This window comes from Pezoporus occidentalis, unplaced genomic scaffold (genome assembly GCF_034315485.1).
Source record: "Pezoporus occidentalis ecotype Australia unplaced genomic scaffold, CSIRO_AGI_Poc_V1 ctg142, whole genome shotgun sequence".
Classification (NCBI taxonomy): domain Eukaryota; kingdom Metazoa; phylum Chordata; class Aves; order Psittaciformes; family Psittacidae; genus Pezoporus; species Pezoporus occidentalis.
The window spans coordinates 672,679-699,973 of NW_026913230.1; the positions used below are offsets into that span (position 1 = coordinate 672,679).

General features: G+C 48.0%; 1 protein-coding gene across 1 annotated transcript in view; it reads right to left on the minus strand.

The window, feature by feature from the left end:
* Window positions 1-1,068: 1,068 nt before the first annotated feature.
* Window positions 1,069-27,295, minus strand: part of FAT2 (FAT atypical cadherin 2) — a 57,354-nt gene continuing 31,127 nt past the window's right edge. The window contains exons 10-24 of the mRNA XM_062609903.1: window positions 23,156-27,208; window positions 20,737-20,933; window positions 19,962-20,115; window positions 18,997-19,230; window positions 17,808-18,197; window positions 16,283-16,497; window positions 15,880-16,017; window positions 15,070-15,213; window positions 14,230-14,427; window positions 12,350-13,157; window positions 11,439-11,584; window positions 7,749-8,190; window positions 5,262-5,415; window positions 3,443-4,035; window positions 1,069-2,656 (exon numbers count right to left, since the gene is read on the minus strand). Of these exons, the coding sequence (XP_062465887.1) occupies window positions 2,124-2,656; window positions 3,443-4,035; window positions 5,262-5,415; window positions 7,749-8,190; window positions 11,439-11,584; window positions 12,350-13,157; window positions 14,230-14,427; window positions 15,070-15,213; window positions 15,880-16,017; window positions 16,283-16,497; window positions 17,808-18,197; window positions 18,997-19,230; window positions 19,962-20,115; window positions 20,737-20,933; window positions 23,156-27,208 (8,399 nt within the window). The 3' untranslated portion in view covers window positions 1,069-2,123. The remainder of the gene's footprint in view (window positions 2,657-3,442; window positions 4,036-5,261; window positions 5,416-7,748; window positions 8,191-11,438; window positions 11,585-12,349; window positions 13,158-14,229; window positions 14,428-15,069; window positions 15,214-15,879; window positions 16,018-16,282; window positions 16,498-17,807; window positions 18,198-18,996; window positions 19,231-19,961; window positions 20,116-20,736; window positions 20,934-23,155; window positions 27,209-27,295) is intronic.

Consider the following 27,295-nt stretch of genomic DNA (forward strand, 5'->3'; position numbering starts at 1 on the left):
AAGCTGTAGCAGAAAAGTCTCCTTAAAGCATGCAGGGTAATGGGGAATGTGGGCCTGGGAGGGGCACTTCCAAGTCAAGAAGTTGCATGAAAATATAGCCACAAGCTCACAAGCCCATCCTGCAGAGCGAAGCTGAGCTGGGGACCTGCACAAGTGCAGCCAATTGCTCCTTGCCCTGGCTCTAATGTGGGATTAACCCCAGCTGTGGTGGGGTTACAGAGCTGGGGGTGGGAGGTTTGGCCACTGCAGGTGATGCTTGTTCTGCAGCAGTATTTCGGGCAGGAGAGGGGCTGTTCTGCCATTCTCTTCTCGCCCTCTCTGCGTGATGAGCCCCCTTCAAGCCAGCAGGTAGGATGTTGTGGTATCCTTGGGGTTTTTAGGGGAGCGGGGTGAGTCCTAGTGCTGCTTCAGCACGAATGCAAGGAGGAATGGTTTCTGATTTATTCTGGTCTGAAAAGAATGAGCAAAGAGGTTTTGCACGTTTTTGCTCCTAGGAGCAACTAATGAAGGACAGGAGAACTGGGGCTGAATGAATTTACTATGGAGGCTGTCTCACCCTGTTGGCTGTAAGTGCTTGGCTGCCATGGGGCAAGAGCATGGTTTCCCTTTTGGCTGGGAAGAGGTCTGTGTGCAGACCTCTGTGTGCACCCAAATAGTGGTTTGGGGCTCCCAGATGATGCTGTGGTCCTCATGAGCATGATAATTGTGCAATCTCCCCTCCTGCTCTGTGTGTGTTAGTGCTCTGAGGTGTTCCTAATAGTACTGCCTGTAGGATACACCTAGTAGCTGCCTGCCCTTCTGCCCTGGCATGGGGCTGGCCCTGAGGGGTCCCCAGGGCTGGGACAGTCCCCCCTCACCAGTCACTGATGGGGTTGCTTGGCACTAATCTTGGAAACAGATGGATAATGGTCTCCAGTTGACAGCGAGCCCTGTCCTGCTGTCTTGGTACTTTGAAGGGGCTGCTGGTGTCCAAAAGCAGCTGTTATTCCCCGGACAGCCCTTGGCTGGAGCTGGGCAGGGGTGTCCTATTTACAAGGAAATCCCCAAGTTATCGAATGAGATCAGTAGTAAAAAAATCCAAACTCTTTTAATACTTTCCAAAAATCAACGACCAAAAAAGTTACATCAAACAACCGACCAAAGGAAACCTCTCACGAAGCAATGATGCATTTCCAAGCACAAGGACACGCGGGCAAACCCACGCTCAGCAGCCTCGGTGCCCTGTCTCAGCCATGTGGTGCTGGTCAGTCCTTCTGGGATACACCAGGGAGCCCCAGCTGGGCAGCAGGACCATGTTCTGCTGTGTTCAGCACGGGACCATGACAGCCATGGGACGTGTCTGTGCTTGCATCCTCAAGGCAGGGTCTCCCTTATACCCATGAGCACAGCCTGCCTGCGCAGGGTTGTGCTTTGCTGCTGCACTGGGCTGAGTCTGTGGGTGGTCCCTGGTGTGATGAAGCTTCTTGCTTGTTTTTAATACAGAAATGGGCTTTTTTTTTTTATCTTTTTCTTTTTTTCTTGGACATCTATTGGCCAAGTGAGGGATATGCTGACGGGACCAGCTGCATTCCCTCACCTCTCTCCCTGCATCAGGGAGCAGACATGGAAGAGGGTTTGCACCAGCTGATCCGTTCCACTGGGCAAACTGTTGGCTTGATGCAAGCCCTCGGAGCCAGAGCAGGGTAGCTGTGCTATCCTGTGTGGGGCATTCCCAGGCGGTGCATCACTAGTCCTTTTGCACCTTCTCCACCATGACTGCTGCTATACCTGCAGTGCTTGCCCTCCTCCTCCTCATCATCCCTGCGGCCAGGGAGCCTGGGGTGGGAGGAGGGTGGTCCTGCATGGTATCCGAGGAAGTCCCCTTGGCAAGGAGGCAGGTTAGTCGCTGGCATCCCAGGAGCATCCTCTGTGTCCGGGCAGTGGCTGGAGCATTTCCCCTCCATTTGCAGCAGGAGCACAGTGTGGGGAAAGATCCAGCCAAATTACGCCCCAGCCATGCACGGGGAGATGCTGCAGAGCTGGGGGGGGACACACACATTAAACTCCCTTGAGCAGCATGGACCAGCCCCCTGCCCACTGTTCTGCACGGAGATGCGCTTCTCATCCCGAGCATGAGCCCCCTGTTAAAACATCACCTCCTCACAGCTCCCGTAGTCGCTCTCCACCATGTCAGAGCCCTCGTAGTTGGGGGGTGGAAGGGGCTGTGCTCGGATGCTGGGCTGGTGGCCCACCTCGCAGTCTGCATATGAGGGCTGAGCCACGCTCAGGCGCATGCTCACCCGCTTGTACCCGGGGTCGGGCTGGTATGGGACACCCTCGCCCTGCACCAGTTGTGCTGGGTAATAGCTGATGGCCGTGTATTCGTTCTGGCACTGGGAGGCTCCCATGTCCACGGGGCCGAGCGGCAGGAAGTCCTCCAGGTTCTGGTTGCTGTAGCGGGGCGGGATGGGAGCCCGCTTGTTGCTCTGGTCCAGCGGGAAGGGGAAGCCTCCATAAAGAGCGACCGGTTCCGTGTCTGCTGGTGGAGGAGGAGGTGGGGGAAGAGGAGGGTGGGAAGAGGATGCTGGGGGGGCTTGAATGATCTCGTAGTGGGAGTACTCCTGCACGTCTGATGACAGGTACTGGGGGGGCCAGTACGTTGTTTCTGCTGGGTAGACTGGAATAAAAGAGAGTTGTGTTAGTTGCAGTTCAAGCCGTTGTTTTCCCTCTCCTGCCCTCCCACTACTTCTGTAGACTGAGCATGCAGATGTGGCAACCAGGGAAGAGAGATGTGGGGACAGGGGAGCTGTTATTGCTGCTTTGGGAATCAAGGGGGCTGCTGTGCTGAAGCAGTGTTCCCACCTTCAGCCACTCACTACTCTAACACCCAAAAGACACACTTATCATGCTATTCGCATGCAAGAAGCTTGCATGATGAAGGGATGGGGCAGAGGAAGTGATCCATTGGATCTCTCCCTGTAGTTACTCTTGTGCCCCCTCTTCTAACAGTGTACACTGGTGATGAATTCTTGTGAGAAAGCAGTAACCTTGCTGTCTAGAGCCACACAAGGTGTTTCCTTGAGGGTGTGATCCCTCTGCCTAGAAACTGATGAAAATGCCTCCACAAAAACTCACACTGACTTTTAGGATCTTAATTTTTTTCTTCTTAACTTAATAATTCTCGTTCATGGGGTCTTTTGACCCAGGATGTGTGGGAAACCAGGCTATGCATTAATGTTTTCCCTGCTTATTGCATAGGAGATTAAAGCTGAAAACTGGGATGTACTGGTGAGCCAGGAGGGAGGAGCCAATAGAGGATCCTACAGCAGGGCTTGGGCACCATTTGCCTGTGTTTTTGCCTGGCTTTAACCACTGCTGCTGGTCCCTCATCCTTGCAAACCTTAGATCTGCTTCACAAGGGGAAGAGGGATGTGTAAGAGCAACAGAAATCAGTGCTACTGACCCATCTCCTCCCTGGCCCAAGTGCACTTGATGAAGGACTCGTTGTCGGAGTTGGAGGGGGGTGCAGCAGGGGGCAGGTTGGGTGCCACACTGCACACGATGGTACCCCGGTGCTTCGGGGCATTGGCTGAGTTGAAGGTGACAAATTCGGGGGTGCTGGTGGGTTTGCGCTGCTCCGCTGTGCCCCGGTCCAGGTTGTTGTGTGCTGCATCACTGAGGATGTTGAGCTCGATGGGTGGCACGGCTTGGGTGCCCACACCTACACTCTTGGAGAACTCACTCTTGGAGAGCAGGTCGGGGTCCTCCCTTGCCACGGGCTTGTGTGCCTTGGCGCGGTGGCGGTAGCGCTTGCGGATGAGCACGAAGGCCACGGCCAGGATGGCCACCCCCAGCACACCGGCCACAATCTCTGCTATCTCCTCAGGGCCCACTGCCCATTGTGTGGGCACGATGGCCGGGGTGATGATGGGCTGCGTGCAGTAGTCCCCCTGGTAATCCGATGGGCAGATGCAGTGCACCGAGCCCTGGGTGCTCACACAGCGCCCGGAGTTTCGGCATGGGTTGTTTTGGCATTCCTCGGCCAGCTTCTCGCACCTGTAGGGAGGAGATGGAGACAACCAATGTCAGCCTGGAGATGCAGCTAGAACTGTGGTATCTTGTTCAGGAGTCTGCCTTATACCAGCTAAGGATGCTCCATCCCTGTCTGCTCTCCTTCCCTAGGTTTGTGCTACCTGCCTCTCCTGGCAGAGGTCTGTGATGCTGGAGTATAAAATGATGCTTTTCAGGAGAATATGTTTGACAGATGGTTCTGTTTTTCAGCCATAGGCAACAAATTAAAATGGGGGTATCCTGTCTCAGAGGAGTATTTGGACATCCTAGGGATAACACTGCATAGAGAGATGCTCTTATCCTTCTAAATTACGGAGCACAGGGTCACTCTGAGGTGTGCTAACCTCTCATGATGTCAAGCTCTGGGGTCTCAGGATGATCTGTGAATGTTTGCAGGTTGCAGCAAACAGTTGGGGAAAATCTATCCTGAAGAGTGGTGATGAGCACCCTTGTTGGAGAGGTTTTGGCTTCTTAAGGAGCTGCAGAACTGGGACTGAATCTCTGACTCTGTCCTGCTACACCTCACACAACCTAAAAGTTCCCCAATAGCACAGGGAAGCTTTCCTTCCAACAGTGATGATTCCCCCCTGCTAGGTGGAACATGCAATGCTCTGTTGGCTTTCCTTCCTTTTTATCTTGTTACTGAACAAACTCTGTGAGGTTTAGGCTCCTTTTTCGAAGTGTTTTTGGGATGTGTGAGCTGTGGCGCGACACCGCAGGCTGAGGCTGGACAAGCAGTGATTTCAGGTATCACACTGCCACCTAATGCCCAGTTTTTAGTGGACCGCACGCTGCACGAATAATCTGCGCCTCTGCACTGATTCAAGGGACCAGTGTTCATCCTGGGTAAATGAGGATGGATGTGATGCTGTTTGAGCATGTGCTGCGCATCCCTCATCATGCTGGGCTAGAGGCAGGACAGGGCGCTTGGAGGGGCATTCAAAGCATCTATGAAGAGAGGAGAGTCGTCTTTTTTCCCCTCCTGATCAGAGGAGATGGGCACAGACGGGCAGTGACCGCTTGATGGCAGAGCTGTTTATGTCCCGCTCTGCTCAGCTCTGTCTTTAGACACTTCCGTGCTCAGGTACATGCAATCTGCATCCCAGTGTCTGGACCCGGTGAGCTCCAGAAATGTGCAATGGTTGTTGGTAGAGCTCACGTTTTCACCCACCGTGGGAGATCACCCATCCCAAAGCCTTCCTGGACCTTACCTTTCGCCCAGGTACCAGTCAGGGCAGTGGCAGGAGTACCCCGTGGCAGAGAGGGTGCAGGTTCCTCCGTGCAGGCAGGGCTTGGACTCGCAGGGACTGTCCCCGAGCTCACAGCGCTCACCGGAAAACAGCCCAGGGCAAATGCAGGTGTAACCTGGAGAGGGTGAGAAAGTGCCATACAGAGACCATATCCTGATGGAAGAACTAGCAAGAATAGGAGGAGCAGTGCCTGGTGCTGATGGCACACACAGAGGGCTCAATCCAGCTACCTAAGCATGGGTACTTGCTGCTGCAGAAGGTGCTATGGGGCACCCGAGCCATGGTGGGTACATTATAGGACCTAAAGTGGTTGCTGGAGGCTAGGTTACCACTTTGAGGCAATGCAGTGGCACTAGAGAGCTATTTAAGCAACAAGTCAACCCTGCCATCTCCTGAAAGACCCTTTCCTATTAGGGATGCATTCAGGGCACAGCTTTAATGCATGGAGAAGCTAGGAGACAGATTCAGCTTAAAAGGAAGGGGAGCCTGGCTGGCTGATTCATGGTTTCTGACTCTGCTAAATGCAATCCTCTGTACCTTATTGTTCTCTGGAGCATTTAGCCCTTTGAGTTCGCGTGGTATGAAGCGCCTGCCTCAACATGTCAGGTTTCTCTTGCCTACAGGAGGTGTCTGCTCACAGCCAGAGAGAAACCCTGCATAGCCGGGGACTCAGGGGGCTGCTGCTGTTTGCCTTTTTGGCTGCTGTTTAACGTAGCCCTAAGCATGGGAATGTCCCTGGCTGTGCTGAGCTCCTGCTAATTGCTCAGCTGGTGGTGCCACACGGGAAGTTCAGAGTTTCCACCTTACAGCGTGCTTGAAAAGTGCTATTCATCGACAGGTTAAACATCCCTGCTTTAGAGAACAGGGTGAACACAGACCTGTTCCCACGTGTGTTAGCGGATGTACAACAGGGATGTGCCGATGTTCATGCAGCGGGTGCTGGACTTTGCCTATGGGGCTGCGTGTGCCCAGACACGTGTTCCCGTGTGCAGGGGTTCACATGTGTTGGCCCCTGTGGTCCCGAGCGCTGTGGTTGATGTGGTGCTGGTCTGGCTTTGACCCCTCCTGCATGGATGCGTTCTCACGCGGCGCAGCCGGGCTCTCCTGCACGGACGTGTCTTTGCCTGTGCAGATAACCCCACGCCTGAGATCCCTGCGCAGAGCTTTGCATAACCTTGTGCTGTGCGCCCATGGTCCATAGGAGTGAGCATGCAGTGCTCAAGGCAGGCAAGCACCTCACAGACTAAACGTCCCTTGAGCATCCCCTTCCCTGCAGCAGTGCCCTGCGTGTTTCTGCCTGGGGTCATGTCCCATGGGCTCTTTCCTGGGCAGTTGGGCCATCTGCAGAAGTTGATCATCTTGGAAGGAAACTATGTAAAGAGCACTGGATGGTTATTAGATTAATACTGAGGGACTGATTTCCTCCCCTTCGCTCCCATTGTACACTCTCTACAAAGCAAGCGATGCTTTGACTTGGAGCAGAGAAGAGTTTTCACCTCGTAGGCTTTGAGCCCCTTCCGTCCCAGCCAGAGGGGTTTTCAGTGTGGAGGGTCTGCAGGTTGAGGTGAGGTGTGATGCTAGCCAGGCTAACTGTTCAGTACAGATGTACCTCGTGTCAAACAAGTTCACCTGAACCAGGCAGCTGCTGAGTTGACAGGGCTGGGAATCTTGTTCCCAGAGGCTGCGGGCAGAGCAGGAGGAGGTGTGCTCCCTCCTCTGTCCTCGCTTGCTCGCCAGGCAGGGTGTGGGATTTGGCAATGGACCCAAAGAGCACAGAGCTCCAGGAGGAGCTTCTGCCCCACGCAGCAGCCTGGAAAACACCCCTCTGCCCCGAGGAAGGGCCAAGGTGCACACAGTGTCCACCTTGATAGACCCTCTGATGCAGCTGGCTGCAGGGAGCCCACCTGATGGAAGGAATGGGCCAGTGATGAGGTTGTCTTGGGCAGAGGCTGGTACCAAACCTCTGTTGAGCACATGCACCCTGTGTTAGCCTGAGACTCTTGGATTTGAGCTTATGGTTTTCCCATATCCCTTCCCATAGCCCTGGGGAGTCACTGACTGCAGTGGGAATAGACCAAGATCTTGTCTTATTTCTGCCCAGATACCATCGCTGCATGATCCATTCTTGCCTGATTCCAGCTTTGCTAAAGGCTCCTTAAGCAAAGAGGATGCAGAGGGGTGGGTGGAATTTCTATTTGCATCTGAGTTTTGGCAGCGCTGTGCTCTCTTAAGTCATGCACACGCCTTAGAAACACCTTCCTGCCCTCTGGGCCATGGTCCTATTGGTGAGAGCCAGGATCCTGTATCCCCCAACTGCTGCTGCTCTGAGTCAGCTATCACTTGAGGTCCCCCTGGACCTCTGATTCTCCTTGTAAGGAACAGGTTACATCTTCCCCTCCCCTCACTACTTACTGCCCTCCCATTGCTCTGTGTGGGATGTTCACATACCTCCTCCATGAGTTTCGGAGCACATCCCATTGTTGAGGCATGGGTTGCTGCTGCAGGCACCAGTGGGGGAGCAACACTGCTTTATCCCCACCTCCTCCACGACTTCCTTTGATTGCCCTTTCCCAGGCAGGAGAACCACTTCTCTGCCATTGATTGCAACCACGTCCAGGCAGCCCCTGAACCCCCACATGACTCTCTGGGACTGGGGCGAGTGCCGGAGGCCCCCAAAAAGCAGGTCTCGTCTGCCCAGGGACACAGTGCAGGTTGCTGGCAGCTGGAGAGAGGAGTTTCCAAGGCCATCAATGAGCAGGCGGACGGACGTGTTCTTCACCTCCAGGAACACTGAGTGCCACTCGCCATCGCTCACAAAACGTGAGGAGGAGAGGTTCCCAGTGTAGTTTCCCTGGCAGCTGTACCCAAGCTGAGGCACTCCATTAACCATCTGCAAAACACATCCCAGAAGCTACAGTGAGCTGTGATACAAGTACCTGTCTTCATAGAGGCTTTCAACACTTCTGTGCTCCCCTCTTTCCCTGCCTAAGCATTGAGAGTCAAGATGAATCCCAACTTTCAGACTCCAGGAATAACCAGCTGCCCAAATCAGCCCCCTTCACTCATATTAAGCTATGCGTGGGTCAATTAAAGCCTGTTTAAGTGACTGCAACCACCTTTACGTTGCAAAACACCTTCATCTCTCCGGCACAATTTCACCCACGGTCCTTCCATGCAACCTTTGGCCAGTGTGCAAGAAGGGAAACTGATCTTTCCAGATAACAAGGCGCAGAGCCACGTGATCATAGTCCTGCCTACCCCTTCTCCCTCCTTCCTGAGCCTAATCAGAGCCCCACTATTGAGACTATTCATCACCAGTCACAGATGGACTCTTGTTCTGGGCCACATGGTTTTTATTCTGTTCTCACTGTCTTGTTAGTAGTGGAGGAGGAGCGCTGGCAGCTGTTTCTGGAGGAAGCAAGGAAGAATTGAGAGGCAGAGAAAGGAGTTACTGTTGTACCCTGCTCCTGACCAGCATGCTGGAAAGCCAGGCCAAAGCCGCTGATAGGTATTGCAATCTTATCCTTGATCTCCAGCAGATAGGAAGGACACAAGAGGTTGAGCTGCTGAAAGTGAACCACACCACTGTCTTCTGCATTAAACTGGGGCATCAGAAATTCTTATATGCGGCCCAAGATTAATCTTTAAAACTCATATGGAGGAACAAAAAAGGAAAAGTTATGAAAGGTTTTGTTTCAGGGTGAAGTCAGGGGTAAAATCTCTCTTTCACATTTTTCTCCCCACTGCTTTGTTGATAAAACCTCTCTCTTATAGAAGCCAAAAGCATTTGGAGAAGGAGAAAAGAGATGGAATAAAACATTCATGGAAAACCTGCAGAGCTTGCTACGTAACATCAAGCAATTAATCCCAGGCAAAAGATCTCCTTGGGGGTATTAGAGTCAGTGAGGAGTGGTGATGTTTGGTAGAGGCTAGAAGAGGAGGAGCGGTTATGTGCTGCGCTGAACTCTAGGGTAACCTACATATTATATGATGGGGCTGCTCTGGAGGAGTCAAAAGCAGAGCAGGACAACAGTTAGCTCTTAAAGAAGACCATGATATAAATAAATCCCACTTGGAGAACAGAGCAACCACTGAAGGAAGGAAGAATTATGTGCAGCTGGCACATGCCATGGAAGGGCCCCAGGGCAAGATGTATGTAAATCTCTTTGCACAATTGGCAAGCACACCGGAGAGCTTTGTCACTTCTCTTTATCTGGAGGAACATGATTTCACTTCAGATGGGTCTGTAGATTGGGCTTATCAATTTCTGGGGCTGGGAGACAGCTGAGAACTCGATTCCCTGGAGCAAGAACTGACAGATTGCGAAGTCTTTCCCAGCTTGCCTGGTTTACCATCCTCTTGTTGCAATCTGATTTCTGCACATCAGGAGAGCTTGGTGATTGGAAGGGTGATGGTATGCATGCCCTTGGCAGAACTTGTCCTCTTTACCAAATCTACAAAACATCAGTTCTGATTTTGTCAAAGCTTTGTCTCATGACTGGAGTACTGCAGCCTACAGAGCTTACAGTCTTGAGGGATTGCTTCAGTATCTTTCAGGCCCGATGGTCTAGAAAAGGTCTGAACTCTGATATATTGTAAATAAAGTAAGGGAAGAAATAATTCACAGGCAGCTTTCTGGTGAGACTTTTTGAATGTTTCCTATTGAAAAGCTTGTGGAGACATCTGGGTACAGATCACGGACACACTGAACTCCACCAGTGATGAGGCTTTTCTCCCTTGACTCTGTGTGTTAGGTCTGGCTCAGTAGAACTTGCTGCCATGTAAACCTTCCTGAGCACCATCTGGACTCCTGCTGAACTGCTTGGTGTTTCTCCTTCCCAGAGATGGGATAGAAAGCTAAAGACCCTTCTGGAGAAGTTTTTCTCATCAGCTCTTCACAATACAGCTTAAAGTATTGTGTGGAGCGTACAGGATATAGGGGTGATGTTTCTCGGCTCTTGCTCTTAAGGAGCCATGGCTGTGTCCGCAGGAGCTTGCAATATGTACTGTGAGCAGGTCCCTGGGTTCAGCTGCTGTGCAGGTCCCTGTCTGTGTGAGTCTTTGATAACAGCAGAAAGAAAAGTATTTCATTCTCCTCTGAGAAAGGATGAGGGAATTCAGGGCCAGTATGAACAATTCCAGGTAGGTTACAGTGTGTATAACTCAATGTGATTAGTCTCAGAGACAAATCTCTGTAAGCTGGTAAGTATGTTCTATGACCTTATTAGTCTGACCAGTTAGTCTGAATTTAATTGATGCGGAATATACAAAACCCCTATTCTTTAGTCACCTGCTTCTTTTCTCCTGTTGCCAAAGTGGAAGAGGGAGATGATCTTTGAATGCTGGATAGACTCAGTGTGCAGCCAGAGGGAGGAGAGCAATCAGACTGAAACGTTCCTGGCTGTGCAGGTGTCTTAAACAGTAAAACCCACCTGAAGAATGCGGTTGAAAAGAGTGGGGGGTTGAGAAATGGCATTTAAGGCTCCTGTTTTGTCTGTTCTGTCCATTATTGTAAAAGACCTTTAGTTTGAGGTCCATTTGATTAGATGCATGACCTGACTGGCATATGCTCTGATGCAGGTAAAGGCTGGTAGTGATATTCCCAATTTCAGAATTCACCTGTGCCCTCCTCATCTCTACCCTGTTACCCTAAGCCTCTAGCCCAATGTGGCTTCCTCCTCTGTTTTGGGTTGAGCCACATTGTGGGCTGGCAGACAGTTTGTGTGTTCAGTGGGGGGTTTGACTTCATTCCTACGGTTTGGGAAGGAAATTTGCCTTTTGCTATAGTGAAAGCAGACAGGTCCGGGAAAAATTCCACCTGGTAAATTCTTTGCCCTTAGAGGTGTGATGAGAGAAGGATGGAGAAGCAAACTGTAAGAAAAGATGATGATGTAGACTTATGGTATTGGTGTATGCTGCCTTCACACCAGAGACTAGCACATCCATTCACCGATGTAAAAAAGATTCACTAGTTGTAGCTGCAGCAATTGCTGAACTGTGCTCGGTTCTCACTTGGTCTTCCCAAATCTCATATTTTAGCTACATGAATTACTAAGGGTACATATTATTGCATCTTCTTTCTGTGATTCCCTTCTCTGAAAGAGTAAGGTTTTTCTACATGCACATTGCAGTACATACCTCCAAAGTGGCATGGTCAGTCCCGTTAGCGTAGAACACGACAGCGTGCAGCTGGTGGGTCTTCAGGCGAAAATGTATGTGCCAGGAGCCACTCTGTGAGTGCTGGTACCAAATGTAGCTGTGGCCCCCAAACCTCACAGCTGTTCCTGTAAGGAGAATGAGTGAAAGATCTCATCTTTGTCATGCTTTGACACTATAGACGCTGTCAAGCCTTGCCTCTTTTTCCAGCTTGACATCCTAACTGTCCAGGAACAGCCTCATCCACAGCAACCCAGGTACTGCTGCACTGCATCTCCTACAGCTCCCATTTGGAGCTCCCTGTATTTAATCTGTGTACTCAACTGTAAAACAATCCTGCAATAGCAGCCTGGCTATTTCTGTCCTATAGCATCTTCAAGGTGCTCTCAGTGTGGTCTACAACACCCTTGAATTTCCTTATCCTTAATAAGTTTTTACATTATTCTATGGTATTCCCTACCACTCCTGCCCAAGTAATGCTAACCTCTGATCCTGCTCCTTCCTTTTATTTTTTGAACTATACTAGAGTGAATATAACAAATATGCTTTATCTGGCTTTCCTTGAATCTGTCAGTCCATGCTTTGTTGAGCCTACAACAACACAGGAGCCCAGAGATCACTGAGCTTCATTACCTGCTAGGTATGAGTGACTTTTCCCGATGAGCTAGATGCTGTTGTTATTAAATGCTACAGGAGATTAATTTAAACCAAAACAAACCAAAAATCTATATGAAACTTTCAAGCTCTAAGAGTCTAGTTTTGTCTTTGAAATTGCAGGCAGAGTTATTAGTCATTGGGCAACTTGGAAAGTCCATGTGCTCTATAGTGTACTGAAGGAAAACACAATATGCCCAGGTTTATAGGGCAGGACAGCAGCAGGAAGGATTGCTCACCATTGCAAGAGCAGATTTGCTCCAAGCTGTGCCGTGGGGTGAGAACGCTGAGTCGGGCAGTGCTGTAGGTAGACATCATGCCTGGATCCAGCCGGATGGTTTCCTTGCAGACACGGTGGGCGCAGTCTGACCCATGGCATGGCACGTGAATTGCTTTCTTCATCCGAAGACCAACAAGTTGGTCCATTTCCCCAGCTGACACAGTGATCTTATTAGCGAGGACCCGAGGCTCATACAAGGAGCCGTGTGGCTCTCCAACAGCCAAGAGCAGGTCCACTCCATCAGAGGAAGCTGCAGGCTGTAAGCTGGCCATGTGGACGTTCTGGCGCCGGGTGACAAGGATGTTTCCCAGAAATCTCTGCAAGTTGCGCCAGTGGTCACCCACAAACTCCTCAGGGGAGAGATGTCGGAAGTGTAGAACCACCGCCTTGTCCAAGGCCTCCTGCGTGAAGCACCACACGTGGACATTGACGCTGGTGGTGGCTGTGAACGTACCATCGCTGACCGTCACGTTCAGAAGATAGTGGCCATGGGGAAGCTTGTCCCCAGCAATGATCTTCCCATCTGCAGCCCCAACAGAGAAGAGTCCCTTCTGGGGCACTTCTGCCACCAAAGTGTACACAAGCGTGTCATGGGGGTCTCGGTCCGTGGCATGGATCTTGCCCAGAACACCACCGCGGAAAGCTTCCTCGTTGGTGGTGATGAATATTTCCAGGGGAAGGGCTGAGGGGGCATACTGACTCTGCTCAGTCACTTGGATGTTTATAAACGCAGATGAGGACAGGGGAGGGATACCGCTGTCAGAGACCTGTCAAGGAGAACAGAAGGATCTGTTATAGCTACATGCTGACTTACTGTCACCTCACCTGACTGGACAGGGTGATAAGGTCTTGTGAAGGAAGAGTGCCGTGCAGGTAGCAGTGGGTGGAAGCTGTCAGGCACAGAGCTGGGAATGGAGAAGGAATGGGTAATATTGGCAGCATTGTTGGACCTCTGCCTGGAGATGGCCCCAGGGAAATTCCTTCCAGCATGAAGACTGATTGAGACCTTCTGTTAGCGGTGGGGTCGCACTCATTTCCGTGTGTGCTCATCATTAGCTCAGGCACACCTTAGCAGTTCTGATTTCCTGAGGATTAATCATCTTTAGAGACATTGCCAACCTTTGGGGATCCATCCATAACTGAGTGTACAAAGCTACAAAGCAGTTACACACATCAACACATTTGCTCAACTTCTGGACTATTTAAGCCCATCTCCCACCTGTGACAGTGTCTGTCCAGCATGAGTCAAGGAGCCTCAAAATAGAAAATGTGAATAATTGGATTATAGAATAAGTTTCTACCTAATCTTAGGCAGTTAGTGGTTGAGATTTATAATACAGTAGTACCTACCTCTTAGAACAACTATTATTACTGAAGAAGTATGTATTTTACATGTTGTTATCCTTTGGTTCTGCTACTATTCTTACTGATAACACTGAAAAATAATTCCCTCTGCAACAGTAGAAATCCTCTTTGAAGAGGAATTTAAACAGCTTCTTAAACGACCAGGATAATTGGAGAAAGTTTGTAGGACCAGATCCAGGTCTCACTTTAAACTGGAAGTTGCTAGAACAATGCTGGGAAAAGCATCTAAGAAAACTGACAGCGTATTTCTCATCGCATTATCTGATTTTATCAATGCAGAAGCTGCCCCCTGCTTCTTGTGGGTAAACTGTGTGGAGAAATGAGCTCTGAGGCTGGTTCCAAGCTGCATAGTTTGTGCCTGGATTGGAATTCTCCAAAGCCAGCAATGTTTCCATCCAGCTGTGTGATCCTTATTTTGTTACTACTTAATCTAGCTGGGGGATCCAGATACCAGGACAGCAAAGCAGGCTCTACCTGGACTTGTAGTAGGTACTGTTCCTTTATTCCTCTGTTCAGGACAGATGACGTTACCAGCAGACCACTTTGGGTGACATCAAAGGCCTTCCCATCATTGCCCTGGGTGATCTGGAATGAGTACGGTGGCCCATTTTCTGGGGAGTCTCTGTCGCTCATAATCAGCTCCAGGACGCTGTTACCCACCGGAGCATTCTCCTGAAATGGGGAAAGATGTTAGTGGAGGAAAGCAAGCAAAGAGGAAAGAACCCACATGGAAATGAATCCTACACCCCATGTGCATCTCTGTGTTACACGAGACTCTTGCCAGCAGTGGCAGAGACCTGGTGGTGGCAAGGAACTGCCTTTCATAGCATTACCTATGTGGCAGCTAAGCATAGACAGTTGAACTGATGCCCTTTCTTACCCCTTGACTCATGCCAGCACAAGTACAGATGAAAGCATGTTTTGTCTTTCTTTCTGAGTACATATGGTTATCTTGAGTCAAAGTGACAACTGGGCTGCATCTAGCAGACATGATGGTGCTTGCCCATGTGCTTGGGCCTGCTCTTTATGTTGTGGTATAGACATGGACAATTGCAAGGGAGAAAGGGACTGCAGGTCAGGGTTGGAAAGTGTGAAAACCTCTGCGCTGAAAGGACAGGAAGTGTCTGAAACTATTGGAAAGAGAAAATAGCATTTGTTGGCAGAATATCTGCCCCTGCAGATGCCACCAGCTCTTCGTGGCAATAAGCACAACGCAACAGCATGCTTTATCACTGTCTCACCCCTATGCAGCCCACACATGAGTGCCTCACTACCCTGAGATGGACTGGGAGAACAAACCACCTCCTGGCTTACCTGCACCACCACACTGTAGTTGAGCTGGAAGAACCGGGGAGGGTTGTCATTGACATCAGAAACATGGACACGCACAGCAGCATCGCTGAACTGGGCAGGGTGGCCGTTATCCATGGCTCGAACAGTCAGGGAATAACTGGGGATCTGGAAGATTTGTAGTGCATGATTACTTGGAGAAATGGAGGAATGGTTGTTTTATTTAATGCTGATTTACTCTGCTGCAGCTTGTGAAATGCTTGAGGCCATGCACTGCATCATGACAATAGCTTTGCCCTTGGCTAAGGCTCTGCATCCATAAATCTCAAAGCACTTTGGAAAAGAAAATCAGCCTCGACATAGTTTTGCAGAGAAGGAAAACAACTTGCCAAAGATGGATGAGACCAAGCTGGGTAAACATCGGTCAGTAGTGGTTTGGGCTGCTACTGTTTTACGAATGAAAGATTGTCCAGATGGCCTTTCCATCTCTTACCCATACCTGTTTTCTGTAATGCTCTGATGCAGAGAAGCAGAAACCAACCATGTTGGTTTCCAGTTTGGGGCTGACTCTCACCCAACCAGCTTGAAGTACCAGTGGAACAAACCAAAGGCCAGAGTTGTGACCACTGAAGGATGTATTGCCTTCCCCAAAGCCCGGCCTTCCTACAGCAGTATCTATGAGTCTAGAAAATGAACGAATGAAAGGCTTCTCTTCTGCTTACAGTATTATGAATAGATCATTCAGAAAACAGGAGGTAACTGAATACATTTTTCTCCCTCAGTCTTTTGGGGCACATCTGTTTTAGTCTTCTGTTCTCATTCTGTTGAACTCACCTCCTCTCTGTCCAGATGCTTGGCAATGCTGATTTGCCCACTTTTGGGTTGAATGGCAAAGTGTCCCAGTGGGTTCCCTTCCACAATTGAGTATGTGATCTGATTGTTCATTGCTCCATCCAAGTCATCAGCTGACACCTGTTAGGAGAAAAAAAGCTAGGATCTTTGGCAAAATAAGTCCTTGCCATGGAGGGATGGGAGTAGGACCCCCCTTGTCATTTAAGGATGTTGGTTTGAGCTTGTCTCAATTGAAGAGGAAGAAGGAAGGTGGTTTACATAAGTGTCATTCATTCGTTTTTTTTTCAAGAATAAACTCAGCTATAACAAGGAAAAGTAAAGTGCAAAAGAAGAGTAAATAATGCATAGCACAAGTAAAACAATAGGTAAAGGTTCGTGATCATACCGTGAGGATGATTTCTCCAACTGCAACATCCTCCCGGATGTCAGCAAAGTAAGGGTCTTGGATGAACTCTGGTGCATGGTCATTGATGTCGGTTATGTTGATCACCACCATGGTCACATCGCTGAGAGAAGCTGAGCCCTTCCTCGTGCCCTCAATGGATAAGTAATACTCATGACTCGCTTCAAAGTCCAAGCTCCCATTTATGTATAAGGCACCTGTGTTGGCAGATGGAAAGAAAAGGACAGAAGGTACTTTGAACGAATGGTACATAAGGTTTCTTGGAATACTGGAGATATATTGAGATGAATGTCAAACTGCCAGCTGAGAAGGTGATGCCTAACTTTGACCTCTTCTGGTTAAGTCAGAATACTGAGAGTCATAACATCCCACAATACAAACTCTAATTGAACTGATTCTGTCATAACCTGCCTCACTCTGGTATCAAGAGCAAGAAACTTTAATTCTGGAATGTCTACAAAAATCTGGATTGGGAGAGATCTGGGACAAAATAGGGTGACAGTCCAACAGTGCTATTGAAAGCTGTGACCAAGGCAGTAGTAGACAATCACTCAACTGTGCCATAGGTAGGATGAAAAGGTGTGCAATGTAGATGCAGTTATACAGGAGAAAAAAGCGTGGAATGAGATGCTGTGATTTGTGAGGCTAGAGATGCAAATTGAAAGAAGGTTTTTTAATATCAAAAAATGAAGACGAACATGTACTGAAGATATAAAGCAGAAGTGATAAAAAAGAAGCAGGTGACAGAATGTGTGTGTGTGTTTTGATGCTTTCTTGGGTTCAGCACTGAAAATGTCACAAAACTATTCTCTGGAAATGATATTGTTCTGTGTCTTGTAAGATGTACAAACTAATAAGAAGATTGGTGTGGAAACATTAGCAAGAACTTTGGGGGCAGAGAAGCTGAGGAAGGTGCCGTGGATGAGGATGTTGCAGCCAAGGGCAGAGGGCCGTTAATGATGCAGCCAAGGACTTGTTTCAGGGAGCTAACACTGGCTTATAGATAACAGTTCTTGTCAGACCGCTGTGCAAACAGAGCAGTGCTTTATTTGGCTAGTAAACCTGGCTCAGCACCTGCTCGTGATTAACAGGTTGGGATTATCCACATTCATTGAGCACTACCTAATAAAACTGCCTGTTAACCTGGGCTACAGGTTCCTCGTGGGACCAAGATGGAGAGGCTTTAAAATGAAATCACCTTCTCCTACATTTTGAAGTGGAAAATTTTTCTTATCCAGTTCTCCATGTATTCCTCATTCTCATGGACCTGTTTCCTGTTCCAGACATGTAACAAGACTCTTTCCGTTAATTTCAGTAAGATTCGGGTCACTCCTTAAGTGACTTAGCTGACAAAATTTGGAGTAGAAGACTGTATTCCCTACTCTTGTGGTGGGCAGAGGCAGAGAAGAGCAGACGTGCAAGCCAAATGGAGAAGAACCAGACACATACAAAGACAGCCTTTGATGTTGGGTCAACCTGGACCTGCTTGGGAGTGAGATTGTCTTACCTGTGTTTGAGTTGAGCTGGAATTTCCCATGATCATTGCCATTCACTATTTCATACTTGATCTCTGTGTTTTCTGCATTGTCCCTTGTCAAGGCTGACAAATTGAGCACCTCTGTACCCACAGCCACGTCTTCTTTTACCATGGCCACATATTCAGGGGCCAGGAAAACAGGCAGATACTCATTTAGATCCACAACAGAGACAGTGACAGTGCCAAGAGCAGAGAGGGGCTCCGGGGTGCCCCGGTCGGTGGCACAGACTGTTAGCTCAAATGCTGAGTGCTGCGAATCCTTCAGAGGCTTTTCCAGACGGATCACCCCTGTGGTTTCCTCAATTGAAAAGTGTCCATTGGCAGAGTCAGACAGAGAATAGACCACCTCAGCATTGAGACCTGGAAGGATAGGGGACAGGCTGTATTAATTCATGGGTAGGAATGCTGATGGGTTTATATATTTATTTTTAATCTATTAGGACTATGTGCACTTAATGGCCTTAAGATCCTAGGGAAAATGGAGGCTGTATGAACATCAAGTTTGTCCCTGTCCACTTGTAGGTTCAGATATCTAGCCATCCTGACCATCACCCATCACTATCATCCGTCTGCATTTCATGGTGCTTCCCATTTTTAATTTCCTTGATTTTAAACATAATTTCCCTTCATATCTGCTTCCAAAGCAGATAAATAGGATCTTGCTTCTCTGTCACTGTAAAGTCAGTCTCTGCTGGAGAGGTTTACTGAAAGTTCCTTTTTTAGGAGCCTTACCTATGATTCTGAGAATCCTTTTGTCTTCACAAGGACCTCTCCATCCATATAATTTACATTATCCAGGTTTAAAGCTCCTTTTTCCTTATGATGCTCATTCTTGATCTCCATCTTTACTAAAGCTTCTGTCCAGTTTGGGTTCCAGGCAAATTGTGTATGACAGTTTGCAACGTGGATCACTTACAGTCACCGAGCATGTGCTCAGTCTGTCTTTGCATGTTTCTACAGATATTGTACTACCTAGAGGGCCACAGAAGTGCTGATGCTAGCCTGCTATTCAAGAACATGTCAGCAGTGAGATCCAGGCACATCTTCGCCAAGATTCAATCATCTATGCCCATTGCTGTAGCCCTTCCCTAGGTTTCAAAAGTTTCTATTCAGGATGAAAGATGAACTCTACTAAAAAGTAAATCCCGTTCTGACTCACCTTCATCAAGGTCTCTGGCAGCAACCACAGCGATGGGTGTCTTTGTTGTGGTGTTGTCAAAAACAGCCACAGCACAATGACTAGGGAAGAATTTTGGTGCATTGTCATTTGTGTCCTCTACAATCAGTGTTATATCTGCCTGGCAGGAACGGCCTCCACCATCAGTTGCTTTGGCAACAAGATGGTACACAGGTTTCTGTTCACGGTCGAGAGGTGCAGATGTGGTCAGCTCCCCTGTTGGAAAGAATAGGAGATGGTCTTGTCTCCTGTAACTGCAGCCGCAGCCTAGGAGAGCTCAGAGAGGTTCAAGCATGCCCCCTGCCTGGCTGAACCGTGGGAGACAACAGGCAGGGTTTGAACACCGTTTGTAATCCAGCTAATAGCAGTGATGTGTCCACACCACGTTGCTCAGGGCTATTCTCGGATCACTGCCAGCCACTGCCCTGGCAGGGCTTGGCACGGGGAGTCCTGCAAGTTGGGCTGAGCTTCATGCAAGAGATGCCATCATGGGATAAAAGTGCTCCTATATAAATTGTACTTCTAAATGCCTTTATTAAACCCCACTGCACTAAGCTTTCTGCAATGGAATGAACCCCAAGTGATCTCTAGAATGATCATCATGTCTCTTTGGGCAAATATACTGTCCAAGAATTGATAAAATGAATCTTAGAGTTCAGAACTTGTGTCTTTGGCTCAAGCCAAATACTTGCTGATCTCTCCTCCTTGAGACCTGGCTGTTAGCTATAGTGTCAGCCCTTCATTTTAACAGTGCCAATATTTGTAAAGAAAGCCAGCTCCCTCTCCTCTATACCATATTGCAAGAAACCTGCCTGTTTGGCATTCCACCCTAGCCTGGGAGACCTGGAATGAACAGTCCTTTTGTCTGCTCAAGAGGAGGTAAGTGTTGAGCCAGTCTTGGGAGTGCGTGAGGAAGAGGATAAAAGCATCCTTTGCCCTGCTCTCACCTGTATGTGGGCCCAGCCGGAACTCCTCTGCGCCAGGGCCATGGAGGCTGTATGTTATCTGGGCATTGCTGCCGACATCGGGGTCAGTTGCTGATATCTTCAAAATGAAAAGACCCGGCAGAGCATCTTCAGAGACTCTCCCAGTGTAGAATATCTGGTAAGGACAAAGCTGTCATTGGCTTCTGAGCCATCTCCAAAATACCTTCATCCCATATAGTGGGGAATGGACTAGCAGAAGCTTTGCAGAGAAGGATGAACCATGCGGTTTATAGGGGAACGCAATGTGCCTCGCTGCTGGGGTGTGGACCTGGACCAGTGAGCTCATTTCACACAAGCCTTTGAATCTCCTTTGGGAAGTAACCACATCTGTTCTTTCTCACCATGGGTAACATCCACACCAGCGATCAGCTCTCTACAGTAACAAAACTCCTGATGGGAATCTCTCAGCTTAGCAGGATATAAAACTCAGTAATTTACATGCCCCTACCCAGGAGGCTTCCTGGCATTGTTTATCTCCAAAAATTACCCTTCATAATGCTGAGGTGCTCACTTACTGCTGGCAAACATGCTTGGAGGCTAGATTTAATGTTCTCACTTGACATGCAGCTTAATTAAAATTGCTAAGTATAATCAAAGCAACAGGATCGTGTGAGAAGAATTATGACAAGCCAAACCCTCTTAACATGCTCTTATTGTTCTTTCTTCCTTGCTACTGTGTTCTCTCTGTCCCAGACGCTCCCCTTGTGCCCCCAGTGTCCCAGGACATATGTCTTACCTGGCCACATTCAGGGCTGTTGTCATTGATATCCAGAACAAAAATTTCTACTTCAGTGGTAGCCTGAAATTTCCCATCAGAGGCCATAACCTTGAGGAGGTATTTCTCTGTATCTTCTCTGTCCAGAGGCTTCTTGGAAGAAATTGTCCATTCTCCCTCGATTTGGTTAACTGCGAACTGCCCCAGTACATCTCCGTCTAGAAGGAGACAGGAGGGGAGGAAAAGAGGTGTTTGAAGTGCTGAAAATCAGAAGTGGTAAGGAAAGGGGATACAGATGTGTCCACTGCTGGTCCCTTAGGAGACATGGAGGGCCTGCAATGGTGACACCGAATGGGCACTGGTGTTGTATCAGGCTGGTGAGGAACATTTGGTCTTCCTCACTGCACAGCTGAGAAACACCCTGCCTGTTTCTGTTATTCACTATCTGCATATTACACTGGAAGGAGGAAACAACTTCTGATGGTAAAAATGTCTCTGTAATGTTCTGCACTCCTGCATATTCATTGCTTCAAAACCACATTGTCTCACCTTCCTAAAGAGTGTCAGTCTTTCTCGGTGCATGCTCCTAAAGGGATCTGAGAGTTGCAAATACCCTGCAGATATTGGTTGAATCTTACTGTTACAGTACTGTGTATAGTTGTACTTCCTTTTAACCTTTTAATATATAGCTAAGCTTTCTGGGGCTACTTTTCATTCTGTAACGGCCAAATGATGAGAGACAGGGAAATCCAGACTAGGCAGGCTCTCTGGTCCACCAGATTCAAGCTGCTCCTACTTATGTGACACAGAGCAGATTTTAAATGGGTGGATGTTGGCCTGGAGAATCCTTCTCTTCTGGCAAGGATCTGGTGTCCTCTGCTGAACCCATGCCATTGCGCAGAAGGAGGGAGCACATTAGGTGATGGGAGGCAACAAAGGGAGTTGGCTGCAGGGCTTGTTTGTGTTAGACTCTGAAGGGCCTTGTACATCAGGGTAAATTAAATTCACCCTCTTTCTGCTTCAATTTACACTGTGGTGATGAGGTGGTGAAACTGGAGGCACAATGAGACCTCTGCTAGCTCTTCTTCTGATGCTGGGACACTCCAGCCTATGCTCGGATTTAGTTTTTGTGTATTTGAAACCAATGCATATGAACAACAGGGAGCTAGGCTCTGTATTCACCATGTCCTTTCTTTTGCTGCTGTGCTATACTGCTATGTTTATGGGTAGAGTTTGACCTGTGCTTGTAAGTACCTAGTAGAGGGAGCACATGCTATTCACCACTAACATAAGTGTGCATTCTCTCAGGTTTAAAGTAATTGGAAGTTACTACTACTTGTAAGATGGCAGAAATGCAAATACATAAATGGATTGAATATTTCCCCCCAAAGGCCTGTAAATAGCTAGGCATGCCATAAACCAATTGAAAGTAACAGCATTCTTCCTCTGTTTTGGATGGTTACACTAATAGATAACAGGCTGGAGCATGATCTGGCTACATGCTTTGACCCTGAAGGGTCTGTATTCGAGTCTGAATGAACATTTTAATTTGAAATATCTGTTCCAGTTCTGAGAAAGACCCTTTGGGGTCAAAAAGTACCATAAATTCAAGCTTCTACTTGTGCAGATGCACAACAAACATCCCAGTGTAACTTTGTTGTTGTTTGGTTAGTTTTAGCTGGCACAACTGATGTTTCAGGGATGCAACAGTCATCTTTTAGTATTTCTTATTAGCCAAAACCATCACTAAGATTGACATGACAGTTTCAAATATCCATGAGTATGCAGAGTGGTTAACTTCAGCCTTCTGAGGTCTACTTGTTCATTAAGTCAGTGTCAAAGTGGCTTCACAGGAAAGACATTTAATACCAGAAAGTTATAAGCATCCGATGTGCATATATATATAGTTATTAAGAAATAAAGGCAGGCTGCACATGTGTGATGTGTAAACTGACTGCACCTTCTGCAGGAGAAAAAGCTGCGTCAAAGAACTTATGTACAGATCAAGGTACCTATGTGAGAAAAACCTTCCTTTCTGCTGTACCACTGCTTCTGTCTTTCCAGCAGGTATTACACTTACACCATCTTAATTATTCCTCTGTTAAGAAAGTGTAAATAAATGTACTTACAGTACTGTGTAATTACTTACACATATTCATTTATTTATTTCCAACTAAATAGGACGATTCAGTGGTGAGATACTTACTATAATGATAATTCCACCCACTGCAGTTAATTACTATAGAGTTTTGGATACCCCAGACTCATTTAACTGTCATGAACTCATGATGGAGCTTGGGCTTAATCTCCTGCTTCTGATAGGACTGTCAGTATAACGCTATTTCCGTGTCTATAATCTGTCAGACAGGGTATCAAATCCTTGCTCTGAGCTGATACTCTATTCTTCATCACTCACTGTTTAAAGCCAGGTAAAACTCACCAGTTATGTAGCATGTGACCCTGCGGTTGTGCTCGGAGATGTCTGCATCGATGGTACTCAGTGTGACAACCACTTGCCCTGGCTCCGCGTTCTCGATTACCGATCCTTTATAGAAGTCTGAGGTGAACTGTGGAGCATTATCATTGTCATCAGAGACAGTGACCTCCACCAGGGTTTGGGAAGAGAGCTGGACTTTCCTGCCATGGTCAGTGGCCACCACATAAAACCGATAGACGTCCTGATCTTCGCAGTCCAGCTCTTTCAGTGTGGTGATCCACCCGCTCTCACCATCAATGGTGAAGAGTCCTCGGAGGTTGCCAGATTCTGCTTCCAGACTGTAGGTCACTTGTCCATCGCTTCCCATGTCCTGGTCGATAGCTGTCACCTGTATCACTGTTGTTCCTGATGGCATGTTCTCCATGACAAAGGCTTTGTAGGGATCTGCCTCAAAAACAGGTCTGTTGTCATTGACGTCCTGCACTTGGATGTTCACAGAGACCAGAGAGACCAGCTCCGTCTCCTGATGTGAGCAGTGAGCCATAACATCAATCTGGTACCACTTGGTGGTCTCATGATCCATGGCCTTTTTGACTTTCAAAGCCCCTGTTAGTTCATCCAGCGTGAATACCTCATCCTTGTTGCTTTCTGTAGTTGTTCCCTTCACCAGGCTGTATATGATAGGATCCTCTGCAAAAGCTTTGACTGACCCAATTTCTGATCCCTCTGGAAGATCCTCAGATGCAGAGAATGTATAAAGGGGCTCAGAAAACCTTGGCAGTGTCACCTCCCTGGGGACAATCTGAAGATTCACTGGGACAAGGGAGTTCCAGTGAGGGGGTCTGCCATCTTCAGCTTTCACCTTGAAGTTAAAGGCTCTGTTTTCTAAACCAACAAGGCTCTCCTTGACCTTAACAACCCCAGTGGCGGCATTGATCTCCACGAGGTCTTCTGCCACATCTTCCACAGAGTCAACGGAGTAAATGACATCTGCATTTGCACCTTCATCAGCATCATATGCCAGTACCTGGATGACAGGGGAGCCTTTACTTACGTTGGACTGGATGGACAGCGTGTATTCAGAGGCCTTGAAGCGAGGTGGGTTGTCATTCTCATCTGTAAGGATTATTTTGACTGTGCAGAAAGCCACCTTCCCACCTCCATCCTTAGCCATGACTTTAATGGCAATAACTCTCTCTGTTGAATTTTCCCTGTCCAGTTTTTGCAGGGTGGAAATACAGCCTTTATTGTCTATGGAGAACTTCTCATGGGCAAGTTTATTTATGATGGTATAGTCTATGGTGCCATATGGGCCACCGTCTGGGTCAATAGCCAGCAGCTCTATCACTTTGGTACCTATCTGAGCATTTTCTGCCAGCTCTGCCTCATACACGTTCTGCCGAAAAGAGGGGCTGTATTTGTTGGCATTGGTGGTGTTGATGTACACAGGCACAGTGCTCTTGAAAACTCCATCTGAAGCAGAAACTCTGAGGTTGTAAGAGGATTCCAAGTCCTTTTTGCAGCGGTTGAACATGGATATTATTCCTGAAGTGCTGTTGATAGTGAAATGCCTATTGTCATTGCCTGAAAGTATCACATACTCCAGTCGGTTGGTGTCTCCACTGTCGGGGTCGAGAGCCTGGACTTTTATCACTATGTGCCCACATGTAGCCATTTCACTTATCTTGGCTTCATACTGAAGCTGGCTGAACTCAGGGGGGTTATCATTGATGTCTGTCACATCTATGATCACCAGGGCATCGCTGCTAAGTGGAGGATTCCCATGATCTGTAGCTCTTACTTTCATGCGAAACTGCTGATTTTTTTCATAATCAAGTGGTTGAGCTGTTGTTATTTGTCCTGTGCTGGCATCAATATTGAAGAACTTGGTAGCATCTGAACCATCATCCAAGATCTGATAGGAAACCACTTTGTTTCTGCCTGAATCTTTATCAGAAGCAAAGAGCTGGATAACAGGGGTTTGTGCTGGCAAACTCTCTGAGACAGATGCTGTATAGATGACCTGCGAAAATATGGGGGGGTTGTCATTAATGTCCTCTACCTCCACCTCTACTCTGGCTTCTGAATAGGATCCTACTGCCGTGTCTGTGGCTCTAACTGTGAAAGAGTGTTTTGTCTCTAGCTCATAGTCTAGCTGACCTGTGACAGTGAGGACACCAGTCTTGAAGTCAGTGCTAAACAGTTTCAGGGAGTCTTCTTCCACAATGTTGTAGATGAGGCGCAAGCCCTCAGGGCTGCGAGCCTGCATGTGGAGGATGGATGTGTACAGGGGGATGTTTTCGGGCACCTTCACTCGGTAGTACAAGCTTTGGAACAGAGGGTTGGATTTGTTCCTCACACTGATCACAACCTCCTCTTCAGCATGGAGGGGAGGCTCGCCTTTATCCTTAGCAATGACTCGGAGGTTGTATTTATTTAAAGCTTGATAATCAAGAGGCTTCTTAAGTGAGATGTCTCCTAGGTAGGGGTCAATCCGAAAGTATTTGTAGTCCTCTGCAAGTGAGTAGGTAATGGCTCCGTTATCCCCTATGTCTTTGTCTGTGGCTGACACCTGAAAAAGTACATCACCTGGCTCTGTGCCGTCCTGCACCGAGGTGTAATACGGCACGTTCTCAAACTGCGGTGGGTTGTCATTGACATCCTCTACATAAACCTTGACTGTGGCTTGGGACACTCTTGGTGGTTTCCTGTTGTCCTTCACTTCCACAGCTACCTCGTGCATGTCTTGTGTTTCACGGTCAAATTTGACGCCTTTGGTCTGGAGTACTCCAGATGCCTGGATCATTTTGAATCTTTCCTTCCCATTCAAAAGTGAATAGAAAAGCGGTTCATTTAGCTGATATCCCTTGACCCCAAGAATGGTGAGAGTCTTCTCATCGGTAGAGTTCTCCATCACAGTCACTGTATATACTTCTTGATCAAATTTTAAGCCTGTACCTTGTGCTTGAGTTAAATTCAGCTTAACCAGAGCAGTACTTTTATATAAGCCATCACCAGCTCTGACCGTGAGTTCCCGGTAGCTTCCCAGAGCAGTAGCATTCAGAATGGAGATAAGACCTGTCAGTGGGTGAATATAGAAAGCATTATCAAGGTTCCCTTCCACGATGCTGTAGGTCACCTCTGAATCTGCATCTGTTGCCCGCACTGACAAAAGGTCCATCCCTGAATGGGCAGGTAGCAAGACAGAAAGCTCATAAGTGTCTTTGAGAAAGACTGGAGGTGAATCATTCACATCTTTAATGTGGATTGTGACCTTGGCTGGCTTGGATGCAAATAAGCTGGGACTTCCACTGTCATGCGCGTGTACACTGAAGTGGAAAACTGGGGTGAGTTCATAGTCTATGTCAGCACGACTGGTCAGTGTCCCTGTGCTGGGATCTACTGTGAAATATTTCAGTGCCTCCGGTTCCAAAATCTCATAGACCAGCAAAGCATTGGAGTCTTGATCAGCATCTGTTGCATGGGTCACGAGGGGAGCATTGCTTTCATCCAGAACCATGCTCTGTGATGGAGCATTCTCCATGATCCAGCCAACGAAAGAAGGTTTAACGAAGATGGGCACATTGTCATTCTCATCTATGACATAAATAAGTACCACTGTGTCCATAAATGCTCCAGCCATGTTGGTGCCACGGACTTTCAACTGGTAAAAAGATACCTGCTCAAAGTCTAAGCTCTTCTGAGTGGAAATAAGGCCGGACTGATAGTTCATGGAGAACACTCCATCTCCATTTCCATCTTTTATTTCATAGCTGACTGGTGACAAGCTTGTGGCTGAAACCTGGATAAGAGGAGAGCCAACAGCAGTGGATTCACTGATCTCTGTGATGTATTCGGCCTCTGGAAATTTCGGAGGGGTCCGATCAGAGGGTCGGATGCGGACATGTACTGTAGCAGAATCTTTAAGCTGGGGGAACCCCTGATCTTCTGCCTTTGCAATAAGAGTAAATCGCTCCTGCCTGGCTGGGTCCAGTTTCTGGGCAACTGTAATAATTCCAGAATATGGGTCGATGCTAAAGAAACCTTCCCCATTACCTGCAAGAAGAGAAATTACCAAGTGAAGAATGTAGACACCCTATTGGCTTTGTTTTTTCTGCATTTCTTTTCCACAAATGCTCCTGC